This window comes from Parasteatoda tepidariorum, chromosome 11, assembly GCF_982258835.1.
Source record: "Parasteatoda tepidariorum strain Cologne lab strain chromosome 11, Ptep-v5.0, whole genome shotgun sequence".
Classification (NCBI taxonomy): domain Eukaryota; kingdom Metazoa; phylum Arthropoda; class Arachnida; order Araneae; family Theridiidae; genus Parasteatoda; species Parasteatoda tepidariorum.
Genome location: NC_141765.1, coordinates 66,277,245 through 66,305,216, shown reverse-complemented (window position 1 = coordinate 66,305,216; position 27,972 = coordinate 66,277,245). Strand labels below are relative to the sequence as shown.

The 27,972-nt window shown below is 29.0% G+C and overlaps 1 protein-coding gene across 1 annotated transcript in view; it reads left to right on the top strand.

Annotated features, from left to right (window-relative positions):
* Positions 1 to 27,972, top strand: part of LOC107455310 (uncharacterized) — a 153,652-nt gene that overhangs the window by 114,173 nt on the left and 11,507 nt on the right. The window contains exons 2-5 of the mRNA XM_016072820.5: positions 4,555 to 4,641; positions 8,514 to 8,585; positions 10,355 to 10,435; positions 16,034 to 16,114. Of these exons, the coding sequence (XP_015928306.3) occupies positions 4,555 to 4,641; positions 8,514 to 8,585; positions 10,355 to 10,435; positions 16,034 to 16,114 (321 nt within the window). The remainder of the gene's footprint in view (positions 1 to 4,554; positions 4,642 to 8,513; positions 8,586 to 10,354; positions 10,436 to 16,033; positions 16,115 to 27,972) is intronic.

The window sequence follows — 27,972 nt, the reverse complement described above, 5'->3', positions numbered from 1 at the left end:
TGGCGGGGATCGAGTATAAAATGGTTTCTCAAAACTAAACAAAAAAATTTGTCCAATATAGTTCTCAAATAAATATAGTTGAATTTGAAACCAAATGTATTCAAAAATGAAACAGCATATACTTATTTTTGAGCAAAAGGCATAATCTCAAAAGTGATGTGGAGGAGAAAATGTGTAAGAGAGATGTTCGCTGTCTACCGGAAAGACTCAAACCGTTCTAACTACCACAGCTCAGTCGGCCAGCATCCAAGGTTTCGTGGCCAAAATTTGGGGGGTTTTATGTGCAGGTAAACTGAATTCATAGTTTAAATTTTGAAATGCACTAAAAATTCCCAAAAAAACGAAATGGCGGCTGAAATATGGTGAGCTAAAATAGCAAAAATAATATAGTACGTTTAAATACTTAAATATAGCGATGAAAATATAATAATTTTCGTAATTTTATGTTAAAAATGAAAAGCAAATTATATTTCCGGAGTAATACTAGAAAATTAATTGCAAAATAACTAAACATTAAGAAAAAAAAAAATTGTTTTTCGGTATATTTAGTCCACCTTTGCAATACGGGCAAAATGAGGCAGGTTTTTTCGAAAAAAGAAACATCAAAGAAGACAACAAAAAAAAGTTTAGCTAATTACCTCGGGGAACTTTTTGGAACTAAGTTTCGAAAGTCATTCAAACATTGTAAAATGTGAAATAAGATATAAACTATAAGTTTGTCAAGAGTATTAACTAATCCAACAAATTGAAAAATTGTACTATAATTTCAGACTAATTATTCTGATAAAAATGTAACAGTAAGATGAAATTCCTATATATATTTCTGAACTAAAAATTTAAAAGTTACGTTCAAAAAAAACTTTTTTTAGCATATTTCTCATTGCATTGTACTCTCGTAGGTTCAGAAAGTAAATAATAATGTTTTGAATGATTATGAATACTTAATTTGGGCTATATTAAAACTGCCTACACATGTTTTAGTTGAAAATTTAATTTTTAACTTTTAGCCAAAGATCATGGTCTTCTGGCCCACAGTGCACAGTTAGATAGCTTTGAATAGTCAACCACCGCTATGACACTTCATAATGTACTCATTTCCAATTTTAATGGTTGCAATTTTGAAAGCCTGATCCCAAAAGCTTAGTCAGGATATTGATAATTTAATTTAACTTTTTGCTTATTTCACTTTATATTAAAAAACTTTTAAGCGAATGGAATGTATTTCATTGTGTATCATTGCGGCAGTCCTAAATAAAGCGTCCTACTCCCTGGAGTAGTGTCTACAACTATGGTGGTTTGAGCATCCTACTACGATACCGGAGGTTCTTGATTCGAATCCTGCCTGCAGCCAATGAACTTATCTCTCACACATATTTCTCCCTCCACATCACTCTGCAGACTAAACATTTTTGCTCAAAAGTGAATATATGCTGTTTCAGTTTTGAATACATTGGGTTTTCAAATTCAGCCATATTTGCTTTGGAGCAGTTTTTCAAGGGATTATTGTGAAATAGATACATATTTTTTTTCTCCAAAAGCAGAAGGAGAGCGTTCTCCCTCCAATGAGGTAAACCGGGTTCGAATTCCAGCAATGGCTGGTCGATACGAATTCCGCATCCGACATGCACCGACCACACTGTGCTGACGTAATATATCATCAGTGGTAGACGGATCATAAGTTAGAGTCCCCTGGCCTTCAGACTAAGAGTGGGAGGTTTTCGTGGTTTTCCTCTCAAGGTAACGCAAATGCGGGTTAGCTCCATCAAAAAGTTCCCCACGAAGGCAAATTTCTCCCAATACTCGATCCAGAAATTGCCATACTTGGGTTCAAAATTACAAGGCTACGGAGATGAATATTAGTAGTCGTAAACCCATAAAATTGAGTCGGCTGTTCAACGATGCTATAAAATAAAATAGTTTCTTTTTATAGTGTATTATTCAAAAAAAATCAAAGCTCAAGTATTTATTCAACCTCCTTGTATTTGATAAAAATTTTAATGAATATAAATTGCCCCATTTCTTAAACAACTTTAAATCACCACCTTTCAAAATGCTGTTGTTGTTGTTGTTACTTATGCGACTTGCCAATACAAGCAAGCTATGGGAAATCATAGTGAATTTTTTAAAACAGAGGACGCGTTTCTTATTTTTCAGTGACGCCATCTATGACCAAGAATACGACTTCAGCCGCATACACGTCACAACTCGTTTTATAGCGAGGACCCATTCCTACAGCATTCATCACACAAATTCACAACATTCCTACAGCATTCATCACAAAAAACATCCACAAATCATAATTTTGACCTGAAACAAAGAACGATCAATTTACAATTCAGTACCCCCAGAGGTATTGATTCGTTATGGGAACTTGGAGGATTGTGTGACCCCGAAAGATTTAATGTGCGAGATTCCTCGGCCAGCGGGATTCGATGTCGCGAACACGAACCCAACGTCCTACCAGCCAAGCTATCTCGGCTTTTTAAAAATGTGCTAAGTATAATTTAACCCTGCAGATGGCAAGTTCCTTTCATTGTGAAAGAAAACCGCTTGGAAGAAATTAGTCTTTTCTAACCTAAGTTGAGAAAAATTCTATTTAAAACAGAAATATTAAGTATTAAATTAAAATTTTAAACAGCTTCATCTTGTAATCAAGTATTAATAATAGTATTTATTTCAGGGTCATTTGATACATCATTATTAAACAAAGTGGAAATGAAAAGAAAAAACTGCAGAGAAAAGTACATTTAATATGATTAAAAAAAAGCAACAGCAGTTTCGTCAATTGTTTTATACGAGGGAGTTTTGTTGAATTTAATAATTATATAAAGAACTAAAATGAAATATTGTAATCAAATTACATATTCACAATTACGAATAGCATATTAATGATCATAACCAATTGCTGTTCAGTATGAATACTAAAAATAATTTAGATAGTATGGTAAATATATTTTTTAATATCAAATATCAATAGATATTTTTAAATCACATTTAATTTTACATAAAAAAAAATTATAAAATTTTAATCAATTGTATTTTATAAAATAAACTCAATAGTTTTAACTCACTTAATACTGATTTTTTATTTTCAAACTAATGATCATATAAAATTAAAAAGCATTTGAAAAAATGGCAAACAATGTTAATGCTTTTTTATTATTTGAACTGAAAATTGTGAAAAAATTCTTGAACATACAGCGTGCATTTTGAACTTTATAGTATTTATTTTCAAAAATGAAACTTGTAAACTGTCTTGTATATAAAATAAAACTTGCAAATAAGACATGTAATATATTATTTCAAATCAAAAGGTTATTTATTCCCAATTCCAGGTTTAGAATATTTTGCTTTCAATTTACAAACATTTTAACTTGATGGTGAAAAAATTGTTCTTTTTATTGTTAAATAATATCGGTTTTTTCAACCAAAAAAAAGGAAAATTATTTAAAAACAAAACTACTATCTGAACTAACTAAAAAATTCATTGGCCTTAAAAATTTTATTGAAAATTTAACATATTTTCTTAATTAATATTTTTGTAAATAATATTTTAAATTTTTATTTATTTATTTTTTTGAAAGTTATCAGAATTATCGTATACGGAATATTCATTAAGGTAAAACTAATAAAAGTACACATAATTTATCTAGAAAAAGTTTTGTACAGTTTTATTAAAGATTCTATAAAATAAGGAGTAATTCATAATAAATTATTATAATAGGTTTCATAGATTTTAAAATTCTGTATAAAACTAGTACATAATATAAAAATAATTATTTTGTAAAAGAAAACTAAATTAATAATTATTTTTACTTTTTTGAGCTATATTAAATTTCATTTGTTTTATAACTATTATTCTAAGTTATTAAAAATTTGTTTCGGCCGTTTTTAGTTTCTTCCATTTTGTCCAATTTCTGTTTTTCTACTTTCTTCCAGTGTTCTGAAAGAAATATGTTTCTTTTTGACTAAATTCCAATCCTTATTTAACCCTTACTTTTTTAAGGTAGTATAGCAGTGGAAGAAATTATTCCATTGAAATAATTCAAACCTAAACTTGTAGCAGAAATAATTTCTTGCGTTGTATTTATTCAAAATATTTTAATGAACAGTCGTGATGGCTCAGGCGATAGAGCGTTCGCCTTCTAATCAGGAGAACAAGGTTCGAATCCCAGTGATGGCTAGTCAATACAAATTCCGCATCCGGCTTGCGCTGATTACAGTGTTGACGTAAAATATCCTAAGTGGTAGACGAATCACGGGTTAGATTTTTGCCGTCAGGCTAACCGTTTAAGATTTTCGTGGTTTTCCTCCCCGTGTAACGCAAATGTGGGTTACTTCAAAAAAATTCCACCACGAAGGCAAATTTCTCCAATGCTTGATCCAGGAGTTCCCTTGTCGTCCGGATCAGGTTCAAAATTACGAGGCTACGGAGTTAACATTAGTAGTCGTAAACCCCAAAATGGGGTTGGCTGTTCAACGACGGTTATAAATAAATTGCCGTTAGATATCTTACACTTAATTCTTACAAATTCTATTTTTACTACTTTTTAGATACTCTTAGAACAAGTCCTTCTCCATTAGACATGACATCTGTATCATATTCCTCTTGCTCAAATAACACTGGATTTGCTTCATCAAGTGAGTGTTTTGTTTTTTGCCATTTAGTGTATACTATGTATTTCACTTATGTATTATAAATTATGTGCGTGATCATAATGATTTCATATACAAAGGTTTTAACCCACACAATACTTATTTTTCAGAAAATAATTGTTTAAGTTATAAGATTATAGTTTCTTCAAATTGACCATATCAGAGCGTATTAATATTATTATGATGCTGGTCCCTCTTTTGCATCGATGATAGCCTGCACATGTCTGGGAAGACTTTCCATCAATATTTGAACTTAGAGCGTATTAATAATATGATGCTGGTCCCTCTTTTGCATCGATGATAGCCTGCACACGTCTGGGAAGACTTTCCATCAGTTTTTGATTGGTGGCCATAGGAATTTTCCAGGCTTCCATCACAGCTGAAGTGAGTGCTTGCAGTGAGGAGGGTCGATTTGGCTGGCAGCGTAATCTGCGCTCTAATTTCTTCCAAAAGGTGCTCTATGTGATTTAGATCGAGGTACTGAGAAGAACAGACCAGTTTTTGAGCACCCATTTCGTCAAACCAAGTTCGTGCAAGCCTCGATGTGTGAATGGAGCAGTTATCCTGCTGGAAGAGAAATGGGCCTTCCCCGAAATATAGCCATAGAGTTTGGAGTGCAGCATTGTCCAAAATGTCCACATACGTCTCAGAGTTCATGTTTCCAACCACAGGAACCAACGAACACAGGCCAAACCACAAGAAACACCCCCACGACATTTCCACCACGATAACAACCGGTTGTCTGGATACTTTTGACTTGATAGTGTAGATTGTCAATATAGTTACTTCTTATAACAGGGTGCGTAGCGTTTTTAAAAAGTGCTTAAAGGTGCTTATTTCCGATTTTTGTTTTTTAAAAGCGTTTAATTTTTCCTTTTTCCAAATGAGATTTTTCTATTACTATGTTGATTTTCGCTTCAAATTATGCAAAAAGACACAGTTCACATTGTTCTATTCAACGTTTTCACAATTAATTCTACCCCTATCAGGAGTCTGTTTAGAAGAAATTTGGGTCTGTTAACGGACCCTTCACAAAATATCTTTTCATAAAAACGGACCCTTCACAAAATGTTTTAACTTAAAAAAGGACCCTTCACAAAATAATTTATCTTTTAATCCGACCCTTCACAAATTTGTTTATCTTCATTATTTTTTTGTTAATCGAATAAACCCTTCCCAGGAAGGGAGAGATGGAAGAAAGACAAATGTAAACGAACTAAGTTTTGTCTTCGGCAGACGCTTCTTCCTTTATTCGTCCGAAATGAATATTCTGCGTTTAGCAGTATAGGCTAAATACCAAATATTTGTATGTTGCATCTCTAATTTAGTAGCAGCAATTGCTGTTTATTTTTTAAAATTTAATTTTTTAAAATTATTTTACACTGTTGAACAAAATCTTGTATGTCTTTACAATTTAAAAACTCTATGAAAAAGTTTTTTGCAATAATAGGACCCTATTTGAACAAATTCACATAAGCAGGACCCTGGTTGAAAGAATGTGACTTAACGTTTATTTTATATTCACAAATTACGAGTAATTTTTTCACAATTTTACAAAAACGGACCTTTCACAAAATGTTTGGACAGACCCCTGCCGAACTATTTCGGCGTTTGTCAGTCCGTATTGTATGAAAACACCATTCGTTTTACATGATTCAAAATTTCATGATTTTTAACAAATGTTAAAAACAATGCCATTTTTTTTTTTTTTTTTTTTTTTTTTTTTACATGACGTTTAAAACGAGATAAAACCGTCGATTGTCAAAAACTGCCCAACCCTTCCTAATTATATTTTTTTAGTGCTTAAAAATATTTTTGAGTGCTTGAAAAGTGCTTAAAAGGTGCTTATTTTTGTTGAATAATTTGACTACGCACCCTGTATAAGATATTTATTTACGTAAGCACAGAAGCAAATTTTCGGAATTTTTTATGAATAAGATTATATCAAATATAAACATTCACTTTGACTTTTAAATACTCTAATAGGTCATACATTAAGGGGAAAATGCCCAACATATGTGTTTTAAATTAATAAGGGTCACTAAACTTCAATATTGGTATCAGAAAATTTAGGTTTACTTTAAAAGGTTACACGTTATTTTCTATCTTGAATTTCATTATTCGAAGCGGAGAATGCTTCATAATTTTGAAGAACATTATGGGCATCATGAATTAAATCAGAAAAAATTGGTAAAATTGGTAGGAGCAGTTGTTACTTGATATTCTAAGGTCAATTAAGCCTTTCCTCGTAAACAAGTAATGTACTGTTTTTGTTTCGGGACATTTCATGTGTTTGTTTTCTTTATTTTTACTATTCTTTTCTGTACTAGAGAAGTTGAATAATTAACAAAAAAAAGTTCCTCATTTATTTTACATCCAATTGTTTTAATATTAATTTACTAAATTTTATTACTATCAAAAATGTCCAAATTTCGTCTAATGGTTATAGTTTATCTGTTAAATTTCAAAAAACTTTTTTATGTAATTATTTCTGAAATTTTGATTTTTTTGGGATTCTATTGAGAATTCATTAATAAAACAAGGCTTAAGATTGTGTTATTTCTAAGATTTTAATGTTTAAAACTTATCTAACCCCATGCCTTAATTATACCATTGTAATTCATAATAATTGAACGAGCACCATCAGCAGTCATTTCAATTTATCAATCAATGAATTTCTTGTTTGTATCATTCTAAATTGTAAGTAACATCTATAAATTATAGTTAATTAATCGGAACTTTCTTATAATTTTATTGAGAACATTTTTAAATGCAGTATTCTTGTTTAGTATTATAAAAGGCATCAGTTCAATTTATTATAAGTACATTAATCAACACATAATTAATTCAAGAGATTTGTCAAGATGTACATTTAAAAGTGTCTTTTATGGGGTGAAGAGAGTAATTAGTCAGGCTATTTTAGGGTGGGTATTAAATAACCTTGCTGCAAAAACCTTTTACTCTAGCGTATTTTGGGAGGAAATACTTGGGTATACCGCAAATCATGTTGCAAAACCAAAAACTTTGCATGAAAAATAATGAAGCAAATAAATTAGTTTTTTTTATTTTAATTCCTTTTTTTCATTTTTAATTAATTTAAATTTATTATTTGAACATATAAACTTCCATTTTAAACGAAATTATCATCAAAATTTTAGTAAAAAATATGTTCAGAAAAATGGCCTATGTTTTTAAAAAAAATGCAATTATTGAAAAATACATCTTGTTACTTGTTAGTTGTTCTAAAGAAGTATTCCCTCTGCTATTGTTTTTCCCCATAAAATTTAAACGATACTAAAAAGATTTGATACGATTTGAACCTAGATTAACAAAAATAAACAGTTGAAAGATATTTCAGCCAAAATTAATGTTCATACCATTTTATTTTAACCAACAGTTACTACTACCATTTACGTAAGTTATCTAGTTACCAAAAATATTAACGAAGTAGTGCAAGGCAAAATTTTAACTAAATCCGAGCATCCTATACTTGAAAGTTTAGTCTTTTTCGGAACTTCCCATGTTATATTCCATGAACAGATTTCATTTGCACAGATATTAGCAAGGCTTAAAATTAATGGTGGTCCGATGGTTCAAGACAAGTAAACTTTCACTCGGACCACCCTAAAATATTTATTGGTGGTTCACCGCACCAACTATTGATGTAAAAGGATAGTTAGCTTTTTTTTCTCGGTATAATGTTTGGGTCTATGTTTTTGTCTCAAAGTAACATATTTCTTAATAACTCTGACATAACACATTCTCCGTATTATAAAAATGAACTTTTTTAAAAAAAACCTGCTTAATATTAAAGATTTTTGTTTATAAAAAAACTAATATATTCTAAAATTCTTTAGGTTCCATGAGAACAGCCCCTTATCCTATAGCTTTATACCTTTGCTCAGGACGAGAGAAATATGGAGATGAGCGTAAGTTTACTCAAATATTGTTAGTTAAATACACAAAGAAACAGCATTACTGTTATTGCAGCAGATAAATGTTAATTTCGGAATTCTTATATTCTCTTCGGAATTGTTTTATTGATGGCACGACATTCCTTACGATGTTTTTGCCGAATTTTAATACAATTAAATTTCTCATGCCCAATCATATGTCAGCTGATTTTATTTTTTGTAACAAATATCATCAAGTTTTATATGCAATATTTTAAGCTGAATTGTTTTCCTTGTTCTTTTCCATAAATATCAAAATATTTTATGCTTCTGAAGTTTTTAAGAAATAATCTTTTTACCCTTTTTCAAAAGATTGTTAAAATGTATAGTTAAGATATGTTTTGCCTCGATAACTTATGTTTTAAATCTGTCGAGTCGCAAAAGTCCTCCATGTTCCCATAACAAATCAAAAAATCTGGGGATACTGGATTGGAGATAGATCGTTCTCGGATTCAGGTCAAAATTACGATCTGTGGATGTATGAATGGGTCTGCCATATAAACGGGTGCGACGTATGGTGTGGCAGAAGTGGAACTCTTGGCTATAGATGGCGCCACTGTAAAACAAGAAACGCGCACTCTGCCTTAAATTTGCTCGGTTTCACCAAGCAGGCTTGCACGTGTGGCAAGTTCCATTAGAAACAACAACTTATGTTTATCTTGATTGGACTCACAGGAGAAATTTGGGTCCTTTAACGAATCCTACTCAAAAATTTTATCATCACAACGAACCTTTCTTTCACAAAATAGTTTACCGTATAAACAGACCCTGCAAATTATTATGTCTGAAAACGGATTCTTCATTTTTTTTTCTCCCGCCATTTTAAAAATCGGTCCTTCACATATCTGTGTTTATCTTAAAAATTAATTAGTGTTTTTTTTTCAAAATAATTAATAATTGAAAATTTGCGGAAATTATGCTTAATTATCTTATTTTCCTTCTTGAAGTTAAAATTCCTTTAAAAACAAATCTAAAATTTCTAAGTCTTAGATGTAGTATACACGGGTAATATTTTTTTATCTCTCAGCAACGTATGTATATAGTCTTATTAATAAATAAAATTAAAAAAAAAAATTTATCTTTTCACCCTCAGTTTCTTTGGTTTTTATATTTTATGTATCGTTTTATTTAATTTACATCTCTAACTGAAATCAATCTAATGCAATAGCGATTCGTATTTATTATTGGAAATACTAATATGTTGTATTGGAAATACTTATATTGGAAAAATTAATATTTTGTTTTTTTATGTGTTTTTTCTGTTATAATTTTACAGTGTTGGCTACAATTTTGTAATTATTTATAATTTAAGAGCTACAACTTCTTAAAGAACAACTGTTTTTTTGTAATTTTTGATGAAACCGAAACATGATATTATTTCAAATTGACAAAAAAGCGACACTAACTGAAAAATACCGATTTAATGTAATCTTAGATTTACTAAATAATGAGTAAATTTTTCGCAATTTCCTAAGAAAAAAGACATTTCTGAAAAGTCTGTTAATCCCTGATTTAACAGTGACTTAACTAAGAAACTAATTCAAATAGAAAATATTACTGGGATATTATTTAATTGAAATCAGGAACTTCTCTTGATTTTTTTTTCTTTTGCAAATTAATGTTTTTATTACTACTAGATAAAAACAAATTTTTATTGTTATACTTTTTTTTGCTTTAAGCAGACATTTTATATCTCTGTTAATATTATTTTGAATAAATTTGCATCATCATTTATTCTTTTCTAGCGTGCCAACCTAAATCAACCCCTTCTCCAGCTTTAAGTTCTTCACAACTTTATACTCCATATTCAGAGTCAGAATCCTCAGGTAATATGTGTTTTACAAACTTTTAATTCATTTAATTTGATATTCACCATTTGAATCAATTAAAATTTTAATACTGTTTATGTCAAAAGTAAAAGTATCTCTTCTCGAAGTATGCCTATATAAAATTGAGCGTAAACATTCAAAACATGAATTGAATCCGTCTTAGCCGTATTGTGAATCAACGTGTTGTTATAATTAGGCCCGTGTAGTAAATGGTGACTGGTGCACCTTAAATCTGTTGGGTCACAAAGTCCTCCATGTTCCTATAACAAATCAATACCTCTGGGGGTACTGAATTGGAGATTGATCGTTCTCTGAATCAGATCAAAATTACTATATGCCGATGTATGAATGTTTCTGTCCTATAAATGGGTGCAACGTATGAGTGTAGCAGAAGTTTAATTCTTGGACACAGATGGCGCCACTGGAAAACAAGGACATCGCACCAATTGCCTGGCATACCCTACGAAAATTATAATTAGGAAAGTAGGAAAAACATGATAGGTTTAATTAAAGGATGGTTTGCCAATCATCTTTAAATTAAAACATCTATTTCAGGAATGAGCACCAATCAATTGGAATTACCAGCAGAATCTTGAATTTGTTATGTTTTTGTTTTTCCAGAATTTATTGAGAATAGAGTAACTGTTTTGGAGAATAGAGTAACTGTTTATAGGAATTACCAGCAGTTTTACCTATCATGCCAAGTCAAAGATTTTGACAGATGCCCTGTTAAGTATAAATGATACCCCGTATTAAAATGTTCTTTACAAAAAAAGGCATATAGGAGCAAATTTTTTTAAACTTCTTTGCGTTATAAAATTAATAAGTTTTTTGTAAAATTTTCTTATCGAAAATGAACTTTATAATTGATATAGCCTAAAAGTTAATAGATTCACCTGATTTGTTATGAAAATATGACAAGCATCACATTAAGTAAAAATGACATTAAAAAAGATCGAATTTTGGACCGCACTGCTGACTGAACTTTCGGTTTCTGAGTTTTTAAAATTAGTGTAACCAACCATTTATTGCCGTAATCAATCAATGTTTTTAAAAAATAGCATTTTTCTTCGGAATTACAAGGTGGCCACAGTCTTTAAAAATTTAAGACTGTCAAATATTTTATATCAGTATCGTAAATTATATTAGGCTTTAATTTCACGTTAATTTTAGGAATTGATTAGGTATTACAATTTTAAAGTAATTTTGGTCGATAATAATTAATTACATTTTATTTCTCGGACCATTTCTACCAATTTTTAATTTTTTTAGAATAGGAGGGAATTTGATATTATATTATATAATTATTATATAATTTATTTGTAATGGTTATTATTATAGATAATTTATTTAAAAACTTGAAACCGAACCATTAAATCAGAAATTATGTAGAAGGACGGCTTTTTTTTTTTTTTTTTTTTTTTTTTTTTTCTTATTTTTTTAGGGGGAAAAAACATAGTTTTTACCCCCAAGATAAGTAGATTTGTTAGAGTTTTTCCCTGAAAAGATCCTATTTCACCCGGAGTTAAATAGAGATTTTTTAATATAATCTATCTATCTATATATATATCAAAATTCTCCATATGAATAAAAAAAAAGCAGGGTGCTTTCTCATAGAAAAAGGCACTATGAGTTTAGCCTGATACCGTTCGATTTCTGGCCCACGAACTGCCACTGGTTAGTATTCCATTGACTTATATTGTATTAATACAACTAAAAGTATATTTTGAATACTCTTAAAATGTTCTGTTAGTCAGAAAGAGATTTTCCTTCGGTACATAAATCGGTAGCAAAAAACCAAAGTCGCTTGCAGTGCTAACGACAGAAGACGAAGATTTAATATGAATGTAAAAATTGTAATGCGGTTTTGTATGTCGACCCTTGTTTTAACATATATCTTACTGCGAACTAGATTCAGAGGAAAACAGAAAAATATTTCAATTATTAATGCATATGCACCTAGTGATAACAGTTATGATGAAGAGAAACGAACACTGTTCAGTTATTTACAGGATAGTAAAGATAGTATTAATTCAAAAGACCTATTGATGATCTGAATGCTAAAGTTGGATCAGAGAACTACGGAATTGAATGTATAATGGGGAGACATGAACTGAGAAGGAAGAATGAAAATGGGGAGCAATTTATCGATTTTTGTATCACTAACAATTTATGCATTGCAGGAACAATGTTTTAACACAAAAATATCCTTAAGGCTACAGAAGAAATAATGCTATTGATCAAGATTTAATGTCGTGAAATTTAAGACCAAGATAGTAAGCCAAGAATTTAAATTGAGCTTGGAAAATGGTTTTCAAATCACTTAAACGACATAGAAATAAATGAAGAATGGAAAGAAATAAAATAGATTTATATGGAAAGTGCTGAAGAGATTATTAGAAAGAAGAAATTAGATGATAAAGAGTGTATTTTTGAAAAGACCACGAACTTTGTTTGCGAAAGACGCGAAATAAGACGAAAAATAATCAGAAAAAAACTTGTTTGAAATTTAACCAGAACATTGGGAGGATTATAAGAGAAAAAATAAAGAATGTAAGATAAGTGCAAGACAAGATAAAAGGAAATATTACGAATATCTGGCCACATCAGCTGAAGAAACAGATAGAAACAATGACTCAAAAAGGCCCGATGAAATTAGTGGAAAGAGACGAGTAATTGAGTGACCAATTAAGAACAAAAAGGGTTTAAAACTTACATCAAAAGAAGACCAAACCAGAAGGTTGGTTGATTATTTACAGGAAATCTTCAGCAGACCAAATCCTGCTGTTTTGGAAGAATATTCCGGAAGAAGCACCCAGATAATTAGACATAAAGACCTCCAACCCTGCTTGAGGTGTTGTAGCAAACAATAAAATTGCATAAATGTGGGAAAGCTGTGGGCAGCGATAACCTACCTGGTGACTTTTTCAATGCATGTTCAAATACTGCAATCAAAGTTTTAACTGACTTGTTTAATAAAATCATGAAGAACAAAGAGTGGCTTAATGACTGGGGTGAAAGTCTGCTGATAAAACTACCAAAAAAGGTGATTTGATGATGTGTAACAACTAGAGAGAAATCACTTTGTTAAATGTATGTAGCAAAATTTTCACTAGAATATTGCTGGAAGAAATTTAAAAAAAGCAATTGACAAAGGCAGGTTTCAGAGCTAATAGATCATGTGTCGACCACATTGCGACTTTAAGGATTATAGTCGAACAATCAACAATATTGAATGGAAATCAACAATACATTTAAACTTCATAGATTTTGAAAAAACTTTCGTTGTTTTACGCAGAGAAACACTATGGAAACTTTTGAAGTACTATGAAATCTCTTGTAAATATTATCAGAAATATATATAAAAATTACATTATACGAGTTATCCATGCCGGCCAACTATCGGAATCTTTCAAGGTTGATTCCGATGTTAAGTAGGGTTGTATACTTTCTCCAACAATCTTTTTAATTGCTATTAATTGGATTGTGAGTATAGTAGCAGGGAATAAAAGGGGTATAAGATGGAATCTTACGGAATATCTTTCTGGTCTTGATTTTGCAGACGACTTATGTTTACTGACCAACCAACAAACACCCTACAAGACATGCAAACAAACACAAAAATTTTAAACGTTGAGGCAAAGGAAATGGAGCTCATTATCAACCAAATTTAAACAGAAATTTTGAAAATTAATCCTAAACAATTGAATAATATGTTTTTAGAAAATAATGAACTTGAGAAGGTAAGCAGTTTTACGTATCTTGGAAGTATAATTAACAACAAAAGAGAAATTGATGAAGATTTACTAAATAGATTAAACAAGATCCAAAACAGTTACTCTATTCTCAATAAATTCTGGAAAAACAAAAACATAACAAATTCAACAAATATTAGAATTTTCAATACTTATGTTAAATCTTCCCTACTATATGGATCTGAGACATGGTCCTGCAATAAAAATAACATGAAAAAACTTCAAGTATTTATTAACTGTTTAAGAAGAATATTGTGTACCAAGTGGTTCAATAAAATTTTTAATTCGGAAATCCTTAGAAAAGCCAAACAGAAACCGATTGATCTGGAAATTAAGAAATGAAAATGAATTGGTCATATTCTACGTAAACCTGAAAATTTTAAAGTTTTTGATTGGAACCCTCAGGGCGATAGAAAAAGAGGAAGACCTAAAAATACTTGGCTAAAGACGATTGTAAACGCATGGAAAAAAATAGGAAAGACATAGGAGAGGCGAAATAACTGGCCAAAAATAGAGGGAGATGAAAAGCTATGATATTAAATTGACATTAAAAACCATTAACAGAGTAAAACTTCAAAACGAATGAAACAAACGTGATTATAGAATAGATGTTTGTTGTTATAAATAGAATCACGCATCGAACATTGATAACTGAATAAATAAAATATTTAAAAAAAACTTGGTATATAAATATTTTTTTAATTTTGTTACTATATCATTTATTGTAGTATGTGTAATTCTTTTAAAAATATAAATCTTTGAAAGTCTGCCATTTAATTATGCTAACCCTGTATTTTAGAATTCTAATCACATCTGAAGCTGTTAATACAGGGTTATTCATAATTCCCTCCGGGGTTTCGAAGCGTTATAGTAAAAAAACTAAGACGAATATGGCAAAAAAGAACATATGAAATTATTCCGAAAGTATTCAAGTTTTAATTTAAGCAGTTGCCGGTATATGGCAGTAACATATGCCACTGAAGCCAGTTGTAGTAAAGAAAAATGGCGTTTACAGGCGGAGTGAATTATGAATAACCCTGTATACTTTCGTAACTACTGTTTCAGATGTAATACCGCATGACAAAATAAACTGAAATAAAATTTAATATGAATTATTTTTACAGTAACTATATTGTAGTAATAACGTGTGTGTCGTGTAGTTTCATTCATTGCGGAAGTTAATCGAAAGCAAAGTACCATTTTTTTAAGGACTGTACATCCCTATACATAAAGCCTATAGTGTTAGAATGTTTTCATCTCACAGGCTATTTACACTGCGATTGGTTGTAATAATTGACGCCTGACTCTCATTTAAAACAAATTTAATAAAAAAGTTGAGTTATGTTTTTTCTAAAAATCCTAAATAATAAATTAAAATACAATGATGTGAATGTAAATTGCACGATATAAAGTAAAAAAGATAGCCGACTGGCCTGTGTAGGGGTTAGGAAACTGTCCTTGCATCAGAAAGGTTCTGGGTTCGAATCACGGCAAGGCATGGATGTTCTTTCCTTCTCTGTACTATCTGTCATTATTGTGGGAGCAACGTTGACCCACCTAATGTGGTGCCCCTGAAAGAGAGGCCAACAAATCTGCCCTGTAAATGCCTTAAGTGACGAAAAATGTTAACACAGGTGGGCATTGGGAAAAAAAAGTAAAAAGAATATTAGAACCAAACTTTTTTAATGAAAATTGTATGTTTTTTTTAACCCTGATAAAGATATTTTTAAAAAAATTTTCATTACTTAAAAATTTTATGACATAGCATATGTTTTTATATCGTCTTTTAAAAATCTATTTGATTCCTTAATAAAACATATTTTCGTATTTTATTTTATAGGTTCTTTTAAATCTACTCCACCTTTTCCTTTTTCCCCACAGTTTTCAAATTATTCTCCTCGTTCAGAAGTTACTGATTCAGGTAATTTTTTGCTTTATCTACAATATAGTTTATTAGATATAAACTGTTATCTCTTAATATCTATTAGTCTTTAACTTTGATTGAACCCCCAATAAAATGTTATTATGTTGTATTATCTTAGGGGTCCCAACCTGTTTGTTATCGCACGACAACCCTCAGAACTACTTGATCAGCACTTTTCAGATCATTTCCCTCGCTCATTGATACAAATACAACGAAAATAAAAACATTTTTACTGTATAATTACTCCAAAAATAACAGGAAATTTAAACAAAGTAAGATGGGTTGTTTGTCTTCAGCCGTAAGAGTACGTGGCTGAACTGCTAATTGTTTTCGTTAAACTAAATTACACGGCAAAAAAAAATTTCAACTTTGACATCAAATAATTAAAAATCTTTAATTATTTGATGCTACGCCCTATGCTCGCTAGCGTTCACCAAACCTCTGAACTGCTTGTGCAGGGTTCTTTTTACAACGTTTCGCTTGTTTATTTCACATACCTTTCAACTGAAGTAACGTGGCTCATTATAAATGCAATCAACCAAATTTTAAGAAAAAATCTCGTAGCCGTCATGCTACAGATTTCCATGAAAAGTTCTTAATTAAAAAAAAATGGCAAAATTAATTTTTTAGAATTTTTGGACGAAAGCTACGATTAGTGGTTCATTTTAAAGTTTAACTGTATCGAAAAAAATGGCTTGTGGCTCGTACGTTTAAAATGTCTATTACTTTTTAATTTATGAGATTATGGTAAGAAAAAAGTCAATACTCTGTATTAAGCTATTAAAGTGTAGAAAATATCAACAAAAATTTTTTTTTAATTTTTATTAAAAAAAATTTGAGGAAATTTTTTTTTTTTTTTTTTTTTTTTTTTTTTTTTTTTTTGTTAAATTGAAGAAATAGTTGAATTTTGAATTTTTTTTTTTTTCAAGAAATTTTCATAATACTAAGAAGTTCATTGATCCACTTTTTAATGTTAAGCGTTTTATTTTTCATATAAAATACTCAAGAAAGTATTTTTTATTCCAGTAATGAGCAAATAAAAAAGTAATTTTTAGCCAAAATATTTCAAGATTTGTTTATGATACAAAAACCGAGTTTCTTAACCTCAATTTCTTCACATACTGTTAAATATTAAACACCATCTTGGTATTTTTGTAATGAAAAATGTGACATTTGAAAAGAACAAATGAAATAAAATAAAAATGTATACGATAAAAAAATCTTGGAAGTTTTTTGGCTAAACACCACTTCGTATTTTTTGACATTTCCAAAAAGAAAAGAAAAACACGTTCCTGATTTTCTATATTGAAAAATAGGACAATTAACATTACGAAAAAAATACTATCGTCAACAAACTAATTTCTATAAAAAATTTAGTTCTATAAAAAAATCTTGAAGCATTTTGACTAAATACCTCGTTTTATTTTTCTTAAAACAAAGAATACCCTCTTGATGTTTTCATGTAGAAAAATATGATATTTAACATTATGAAAACAAAATAAAGGTGGTAAAAGTTATTACCTCTTTGTAAAAAATTCTTAAAATTTGCTAAAAAAATTTCCCCAAAATGTTTTTTAAAATATTTTTACTTATATTTGCAACATTTATAGCGTGATTGCATAGTGTTCACTTTTTTCTTTCTAATTACACCAAAATTAAGAATATTTGCTCAATTTCAAAATGGCCAAATATTGTAGTTTTGGTCCAAAAATTCTGGAAAAAAAAAATATTTTCGACGTTTTTTTATCTAGAACTTTTTTACAAAATATTTTCATAAAAATCGATGATGTGACGGCAACGCCCATTGATCTATTTCACTGAGAGTTTGTGCCGTGTATGTTAAAAAATTCCTGATAAATATTAAATAATTAAATAAATAAAATGTAAATAATTAAAACCCAAAAATTATAAATTTAAATAGAATGGACATTATTTTGATTTATTTTTCAATAACTTATTCTTTTAATTTTCCCATTAATAAGTATTTAAATAAGTTTAAATTATTTATAATTATTTCACATTATTAAGTAATTAAATGTAACAAAAAAGAAAAAAAAGTTTTAAAAAAAATTTTTATTTATAAAATCACAAAATACAACACTGTAAATAGTCTGACATCATACACACCAGTCAGTTTAACGAAGTGGGAAACCGAAAAAAAAAGTAAATGAGAATTCTAAAAATTCTCTATATTATACAAATATTGTCATCGATTCTTCCGTAATAAAAATATTCCAATAGTAATCTCACTGGCTCATTGATTAGATTATATATCAACTCACCCATTCATTTATTTGCTAATTTAATGATCCTTATAATTTGAAGTATCATTCATTTCCTGGTCTATTGAATCGCGTATTTCCGATTTATTAATTTGCTTATTTTACTGATTCCCTGACCTGCTGATTATTCATTAATTTGCCCACCGATTCCCTATGTTACTGTTCTTTTTTATTCATTGATGTATTCATTTATCGATTTGCTGATTCATTTGTTCGCTCATTATTTTTATTCTATACCTGGAGTTCAATTTTATGTGAATTTCGCTTTATTTCTGTCTAATAAATGTAATAAAAGCACGCTTACTATGATATTTACGGTATCTTTCCTAACCTCCGTAGTAAAAACGCAAAAGGATTAGTAAGGAAGCGAAACGCTTGTAGTCACTTAGTATATTTACTGGATATTAGGTTTAAAAACGAATTTTGGTTTTTTACGATAATTAATACAACGGAGAAAAAAAAACGGAAATTTTAAATAATTTTAACAATCAAATTGCTAGTATCATGTAAAAACATTAACAACGTTTTTACTATTTCATTTTATGATTAAAAAAAAATTGCTTGGAACATTTAAGCACACCTTGCAGAAAGAAGAGTGTATGCAGGGTTACCACAGGCGTTTAATTTCGGCATGAGGCGACTATTGCAACTTTTTTTTGCCTGAAAAGGCTAAAAAAGCAACTATTTTCATGAGAAGGAGACTAATGAGAAACCTTTCTGTACTCCTAGCGATGTTTTTTAGCATAAATTAGGTTGAAAACTCTGCGGTCCACGGGAGCTTCTAAACTCTCTGATTTTTTTTTCTTCTTAAAAAATAAAAAAAGTTGAAAATTTTGAATAGCGACTCCATTGTAAGTCTATTTTGGTTCTCGATTCAACGGTTATTGCTAGGAAATTCCGTATAATTTAAAAAAAAAAAAAAAAAAAAAACAGTTTTTAATACGATCTTACGATGAGTGAATTTTGAATTTGAGTAATCACTTTTCACAATCAATTATTGATAAAAAGGAAATTTATCTTAGAAAAAGTATGTTTTTTTTTATTGAAAAAGTATTTTTTGAATGAGTTTTAGTAATTAAATTTCTGCAAACTTACTAATTTTTTTTTTATTGAAAAAGTTAGGGATAGAACACTAAAGTTCATATAAAAATTATTATATTGGCCACCAACTTGACTAAATGGATCATGGCATATGCTAATTAAGTCATTTAATAAAATTTTTTTCATATTTTTGTTCTTATTTAGGTAACTATTTTCATAGTTTTCGGGAACTATATTCATGCTTTAGGCTACTAAAAGCAACTATTTTGTTTATTTTTTTCTGTGGCAAGCCTGCGCATGGGAAATTAATTTAATAAAGAACACCTGTAAATGCTAATTATGCTATAACAGGAGTTTCCAACTGGCGGCCCGAGGGCCGCATCCGGCCCGCGAAGCCTTTTTTGTGGCCCGCGAACTAAAATATATTAGTTGTCATTTTTTTGATGAAACTTTTCGTAAAAAATCTTTATGGGTTTAAAATACTTTTCTCATTAATAAAAACCTAATTTCTTCGTTTTTGTGAAATTTAACATACCAACGGTCAACGGGGCAAAAAAATTGATTTCTCAGGTTGTAACATTTGTAAATTTTAAATTTAGTATGTAAATATTTATTCCCTGGTGGTTACAGCAGGCAAACCTCAATTTTCTCATTAAACATTTTGTGTGCTATTATTTAAGTTTTAATACCAACCTTTTTGAAGTTTTATATCTTAACAATTAGATATCTGTTGCACATTAATTGTTTAATACATAGGTGCACATTAAAGTTATTGTAGCCAGAATTTTTATTATTTTTTTAATATTTTTAAGAATATTATTAATAACAATTAAAAATTTTTAAAAATCTACATCATATTTTAATTTGTAATTCAATACTTTTGTTTTAATCCTTTTACTCCTTCATGGCACTTTTAAGAAAGGAACGATTTTACCTAAAACGCGATATTTAATTCTGGAGAAAATAAGAAGAGTGGTTTTTATTTTATGCCTGACTAACATTGAAAGCTCTTTTTATATTTATTACATTTTCATTCTTCATATTCTCCATGCATATTGTCCTGTTCGTCGTATTTGCGGCAAATTGTTCCCAATCAACAATCATTATCGCTATTTACAAACACTCGCTGCATTTAACATTCCAAGAAATCTAACGAAATAAATTGGAATGAAAAGCGGGGGTCGTTGAAACAATACCTTATACTAGTTAATTTTTTATTTTATTTAACTTTTAACCATCGAGTACAATAGGCAGAGCTGCAAAAACCGGTCTCTTACTTTTGATATTTCAGAATGATGCATGTTATTAGGATATTTTAAATTCTCCCCTTGCTTTAACTGTTTAAAAGAAATGCTTGAAAAAGAAAGATTCGAATGGGGGCGTGTCCAGAAGCGTGGCTATAAAACCATCGGTCACATTCTAAAGTACCGTATCATAGCAAATAATGACTTGAAAATATAAAGCTAAATCAATTTTACGCCATACAGACGAAGGGTGACGACGACAATGAGAATATAATAGTGGTGTTGTTGGTTTTTCTGTGAAATAAACAAAATATCCTTACCTAAAAAATAAGTGCTACTGAAAATTCTTTTCTAGAAGATGTCTTCTTAGCTGGTTGGGGTGGAGTCTTGAGGCTTATATTTGCTCCCACAAATAATCGGTCTTTCTTTGTTTTAACGATTCGCTTGGCTAGTCTACTAGATATTATAGGTTCTGTACGTAGGAAGACAGTAAATACGTATTTATTTTCCCTCTTTTTCGTACGCCTCTTTCAAGATTTAAAAAATACTTCTTCAGCACTTCGTCTGTCTACACTTCAAAGGTTGCGTCAAAAAACAAAACAAAAAAACAAAAAAAACTAAAATTATATTTAAAAAAGAAAAAGAAAGAATATACGTTTTGAATATATAGTATAGATCACTAGTACATATAACTCAATATTATCAGGGGTCTGTTTAAAAGAAATTTGGGTCCGTTAACGGACCCTTCACAAAAATCCTTTCATAGAAACGGACCCTTCACAAAAAATCCTTTCATAGAAACGGACCCTTCACAAAATATTTTAACTTAAAAAAGGACTCTTCACAAAATAATTTATCTTTTAATCGGACCCTTCACAAATTTGTTTATCTTCATTATAGTTTTGTTAATCGAATAAACCCTTACCAGGATGGAAGGGGGGAAGAAAGACAGATATAAACGAACTAAATTTTGTCTTCGCGGCAGGCGTATTGACAAAACATACCGTAGATTGTAAAAGGGTTGGCGAAAATTTCTATCGGTGTTAAAGGAGCGTCTCGCAAATCGCCAAACAGCTGTGTGCTTATGTTTTTGTTTTGTTTTTGGTATCACGTATCTATCATTCACCAAGTTACATATGGGTGTGACATTTCAGAGTTTCAAATAAGCTGATCTTAATTAGATTCTTCTGCATTAAATGAAATATAAAGCGTATTTCTTTGTTATAGCTCCGACATAATCGTTGGTATTTGTTAACATAATTGTGTTTATTAGCGTTTTTTAGAAGGTCGTAATAAAACTAAGATAAAAAAATTATATATTATTACCACCATAGCCCCTTCTGTAATTTATAACTTTCATTAAATGTATTTCGAGTAGTGAACTTCTTTACCTAGTCATCCACTAATTAATATTAATAATTTCATAATAACCTCTAATCCTTAATAATGAAATGATTATTACAATAAAGTTTGTTTACTTAAAAGATTAAAAAAAAATTATTGATCAGCAGGGACTTTGTTACTAATTCTATATTCATTAATTAAACTTAATGTTTCTGCTCGATAACCATTTACAATTTTTTTTAAATTTTATTTAATTTTCAGCTATTATGGAATTCTTTAAATATTTTTTCGACGTAGAGATTATTTAGCAATAACGCGAAAAGCTGAAATTTATAAATGTATAATATTTATAAATGTTTAAAAGAATTTTTAGCAGCTATTTTGTACTAATTATTTTAATTGAAATGTTCATTATACACAGTTTTATAAAAATAATTTTATAAAAAAAGTGCATTTTGCTCCGGAAAAAAAATTACTTGAATTTGTCAATAGAAATTCCCTAATTGTTGCAGCAAGAACTTTTAAATTTCTAATCAAACTTTCCTTTATTATAATTTTGTGCAAATAATTATTATTAATAATATAAATGACTATTAAAAGGAATTAATTGAAAATGTTCAATTTTAATAAATTAACTGTTTTCGCAATCAGATTAATAACTTTTTTCATAATTTACAAATGGAAAAAAAGTCTTTGACAGTTTAAAAGTGAAAAGAAAAATAAAGTTTAGATTAAATTTATAAAGTAAGCATAACTCGAAGGAGGTTGAAGTAAGGGCATTGAAATCAAAATTTCAAAAGAAAAAAAAAATCATGTTTTAGTGTACAGTGAGCAATAAACGAAAAATCTAAAACTAACTTTTGATCTAATGATCAGATGTTTACGTTCTAGGACTCAAAATTTAGATTTAGAATTTCCTTAATTCCTACCACCATTGTAGATATTTACTTTTCACCTAACTTGTAAAATTATAAAGTTTAGAATTCCTTACAAAATCACTCAGGCGAAGTGATTGTGTTTTATTTAAATATTATTTAGAAAGAATTTTTCTAAAAGTATTTCTTTTAAAGTTCTTATCAAACTTTTGCTTTTTATTTATCTATAGTTATTGAAAGTTAAGTTGATGTTTTTTTAAGTTGAAATGAATGCCGCCCTGCTTTGCATATTTCAAATATTAGTTCTAAAGAGATGTATAACTTAACATTAAACACCCAGGACCTTACAATTGTAAATCAAATAATCACTACATTTATTTATTAAAAAACAATCTTATGACCTGATAATAAATTGATCTATATCATAAATATGAGTTTTATAACATATAATTTATTTAAACTCAGCACATACATCTAACCTCTGTTGACGCCAATCTCTCAATTTTAAAATATAGTTTTTCTTTTATAAATTTTCTGATATTTTCATATGAAGGATAGTATTAAGTTCGAGAATTAAAAATTTGTGCCCAAAAAAGTTGTTAGAAATTATAATTATTGTTAATATTTGACTACAGAAAGTTTTTAATTGAAGGTTGAAATTTTTTTTAATTATGTTATTTTTTTAATTATGCTATTTTTTAATTATGTTATTTTTTAATTATGTTATTTTTTAATAATATTTTTAATTACCAAACTCATATAACAGTATTTAGGAATCAATAAATTTATGTTACGTATGATAGTTGCAGAATAACCTGCAAACAATATATGTAAATAAAATATATTTTTAAAATTGTGCATTTTCTATTACATAATTGCATTTATTATTCTTATATTGAAAAGGTATCAAGTTATCTATGACCTCCATAATGAATGAAGTATTTACCGACTTTTATATATATTAAGGAATTGAATCAATTTTTCAAGTTTAAGATCTCATCTCATTGCAAAAAAAAAGTTATTTAATAAAATTATGCAACAAAAAGTAATTTAATATATTTTTTTTTATAAGGAATGCTTCTAGTAATGAAACACTCTTTCAAACTTTATTTTAAAAATATTGATTATTTCGTTTACAAAAAACTATTACTTTAAAGCGTGATAACATTTTTGAGTACTTAATTTTTTTTCTAGTAAATAATATGTCTTTGCTAATTTCTAAAAAAAGAATCTTTATAAAAAAGCTTACATTATTCTTTTATAGAGAATATTGATTTAATAGAAAATATCACTAAAATAAAACAGGTTATGTTTTCTTACAATAAAAGTTAAATAGAATTAATTCTTCAAAATAGCGTTTCAATAAAACATAGCATTAAAATGTTATGTTATTTTTTGTGATTGGTTCAGTAGTAGTAAATTATTTTTATTTCTTCGCAAACACAATTCTTGTAAAAAAATTGAATCTGTTATATCAAAAAACTAGATCGTTTTTAAAATATAAATTATAGCGTTTAATAAAATATGAATATAGTGTATTTGTAAAGTGATCCTGATAATAAAAAGGTTATTTTCTTTTTTAATTCTCTTTTGAAAAGAATTAATTAGTTATTTTTATTCATTATGGCTAGACGAGGAGGAGAAAAAGAATATCGAATTACACTGTTTAGGTTAATGTAATTTCGTTCTCCCACCACATTTACGCGTAATCCATCGCCAATTCCACCTGCAATCGCCACGTTTACAATCTACGGTATGTTTTGTCAATACGCCTTCGGCAGACGCTTCTTCCTTTATTAATCCGAAATGCATATTCTGCGTTCAGCAGTATAGGCTAAATACCAAATATTTATATGTTGCATCGCTAATTTAGTAGCTGCAATTGCTGTTTATTTTTGAAAATTTAATTTTTTTATTTATAATTTTACAGTGTTGAGCATAATCTTGTATGCCTTTACAATTTAAAAACTCCCTGAAAATTTTTTTTGCAATAACGGACCCTATTTGCACCAATTCACAAAAGCGGACCCTGGTTGAAAGAATGTGACATAGCGTTTATTTTATATTCACAAATTACGAGTAATTTTTTCACAATTTTACAAAAGCAGACCTTTCACAAAATGTCTGGACAGACCCCTGATTATATGTTATTCTTATTACTATATGATGAAGTTGCAGAAGCACTACCGTTGAAGTTGCAAAACTCACCGTCAATGTGATGGCTTGGAGTTCTATTAAATAATTAAAAATTATCTTTTTGGGGTTGTGTATTATTTTTAAAACGAAGAGAAGTCTCATACACTTTGAAAACACTTATAAACGAAACATCATATATCTTATGAATATATGATGAAGTTGCAGAACTCATCGTCAATGTGATGGCTTGGAGTTCTAGAAAAATAACTGAAAATTATCTTGTTGGGGTTATTTATACATTTGTAAAACGAAGAGAAGCCTCATACACTTTTAAAACGCATATAAACGAGGGAAAAAAACTAGGACATACTTTTATTCATTTAAAGTTACACGAAACATAATTCTTTTTTTCTGAAACGTTGTTTTGCATAAATAAAGCATTCATTTTCCAAATTTGTATAAGTTTCAAGCTAATTAAAAATATATATGCGATTACCTTATTTCCTGATTATCTTAAGGTAATTTCATTATTATGAAGATGCGTCATTGTTAGATTAGCAATGTCTGTATACATTAAAGGCAAAGCCCTTACTCACTCAATCATTTATTCAGTCACTCCTAACTAATTGTCAATCTTTTTTTTTTAAATTAAATAGCTAAAATTTGCTACATGTGTTCTTTATTAGATAAATTAAAAAGTTCTTATTTTGAAACTTTGCAATTATCGAGGTAATTGGAGGTAATTACCCGAATTGAGTGTTATGCTAATTAAAAGTTGGCCACAAAGTTAGAAGTCTCAAATTTCGAACATGTGTTTCTTATCAAACAAAAAGAGAAACTATTAGAATTTCTCTTTGGTTTTTTTGTAATTAGCCTGATTGAGAGCAATGTAAAGGAACACGTTTTAATTCTCTCTAAGGTTGATGTCTTCAATTTCGACCCAGCGTTCTTTATCAGATGAAGGGAAAAAATAAAAAAGTTCAATTTCCTTTTTATTGTGATTATCGAGATAATTAGGTGGTAATTAACGTAATATATATAGAAATACCAAATAACAAGTTTTTACCAAGATAAAAGTCTCAAATATGGGAAATGTGAATTAACAAAGAACTAAAAAGTTTCATTACGATAATTTTGTAATTATTGGAGTAATTATCCCAATTACAAGCTAAAATAAAAGTTTGATACAAAAACAGAAATCTCAATTTCCGTCTACACGAGGAAAGACAATAAAAGTTTCATACCGTTAGATTTTAATTGAACCATTTGTTCTTTATAAGACAAATCGAAAAACTAAAAAGTTTCAATACAATATTTTGTAATTATCGAGGTAATTAGCAGTAATTACAATAATTGACACTAATACTGATGTTGCAGTTACCATATTAAAAGTGGTAGTTTTGTAAATGGGGCTTTGGGCTAGATCTATTTTCAATTTTTGATTGCATAAGAGTTTTAAAAAAAAAGTTAGTCGTGTTTTGTGTATTGTGGCCTGATGTGTGTGATGGCCTGTTACATATTAAATGAAAGAAAATAATTAAAAACCTGATCACGGTTAGTTTAGTTTAATTAAGTATCTTTTTCTGTTAATAAGATGATAAAATAGTTAAAATAAAAGTAAAGTTTACACTTAAATAATTAAAAGATAATCAACGACCAATAAAGGTAACAATATTCATTTCATGGTGCCAAAAACCCGGAAACCTTTCACAAATACTAGATTAATAATGAAATATGTTTTAGAAATTATTAGTATTTAGATTCGTGTGCAATTCAATAAGACACAGAATGGGCAGTTGTATTCGACGATACAATGTAATTGTTGCGTTTCTATGTAATTTCGATTTACTATAATTAAAGTATTGTTTATTTATTTGTTTTAAAAATAGATCTGGTTAGCAGTGGCAGCTTCAAAACTACCACTCTTAATATGATAACTGCAACACATTCCACCCTATGAATTCATCAAAAATTTGATATTTTTTGTTTTTCATTTTGATTCAAAAATTTCACTTTGATATTTTATAATTATTGGCGTAAGCACCCCGATTTTTAAGTTACGATAAATAAAAACTTGCCACGAAGGAAAAGTCTTAAATTTCGACCACTTGTTCGACCTTATCAGATCAGATAAAAAGAAAAAAATTTAAAAAAAGTTATTTTGCAGTTTTTTAACCATCTGGATAATTTCCGTAATTGAAAAAAATGCAAGATCACACTTTTCAACCACTAAAGCTGAATCTCATGTTTCATGTCAAATTATAAAGTTAAACTAAAAAACGCTTTATTTCGATGATAGGTAACTATCGTGGTAATTATTCCAAATGACAGTAATGCTAAATGACCCGTTTCTCTAATATCCTCCAAATGTTTGGCGCAGCATTGCCTATCCCTGCTCTTTGTCTATTAAACCAGTTAGAGATGAGTTAGTGCAGATGGAAAACTAAGTGAAATCATGAAAAGGTGATTTTGTGTACGCGTTCCAACTGGCTGCTCTATGGAGTCAATTCATCACTAGATGTTGCCACCATAGAGTAAATAATAAAATAGTTAATATGGATACACGGACAAAATAATGTGCAATATTTAAATATGAAGGAAAAAATGATGTTTGCAATTTTTCTTATCAATACAATACAAGCATTAATGATAATGATAAAGAAATTCAAACATATATACTATGTAATTATTACGTTTTAAATTATTCAGAAATAAATATGTCATAAATATAACTTTTCTATTCAATAACATTAAATATATATAACATTCTGTATAAATTAATTTACTCGCAAATCTGAAAATATGGAGTTATGATAAACATTTGGAAATACACCGAAGAGCTATTACATTATGACCACCCTCCATCTATAATAATGGGCTCGCCCAGGAACAATGTTTTCATGGGGCACATTAGGACCCATAATCCTCATAGA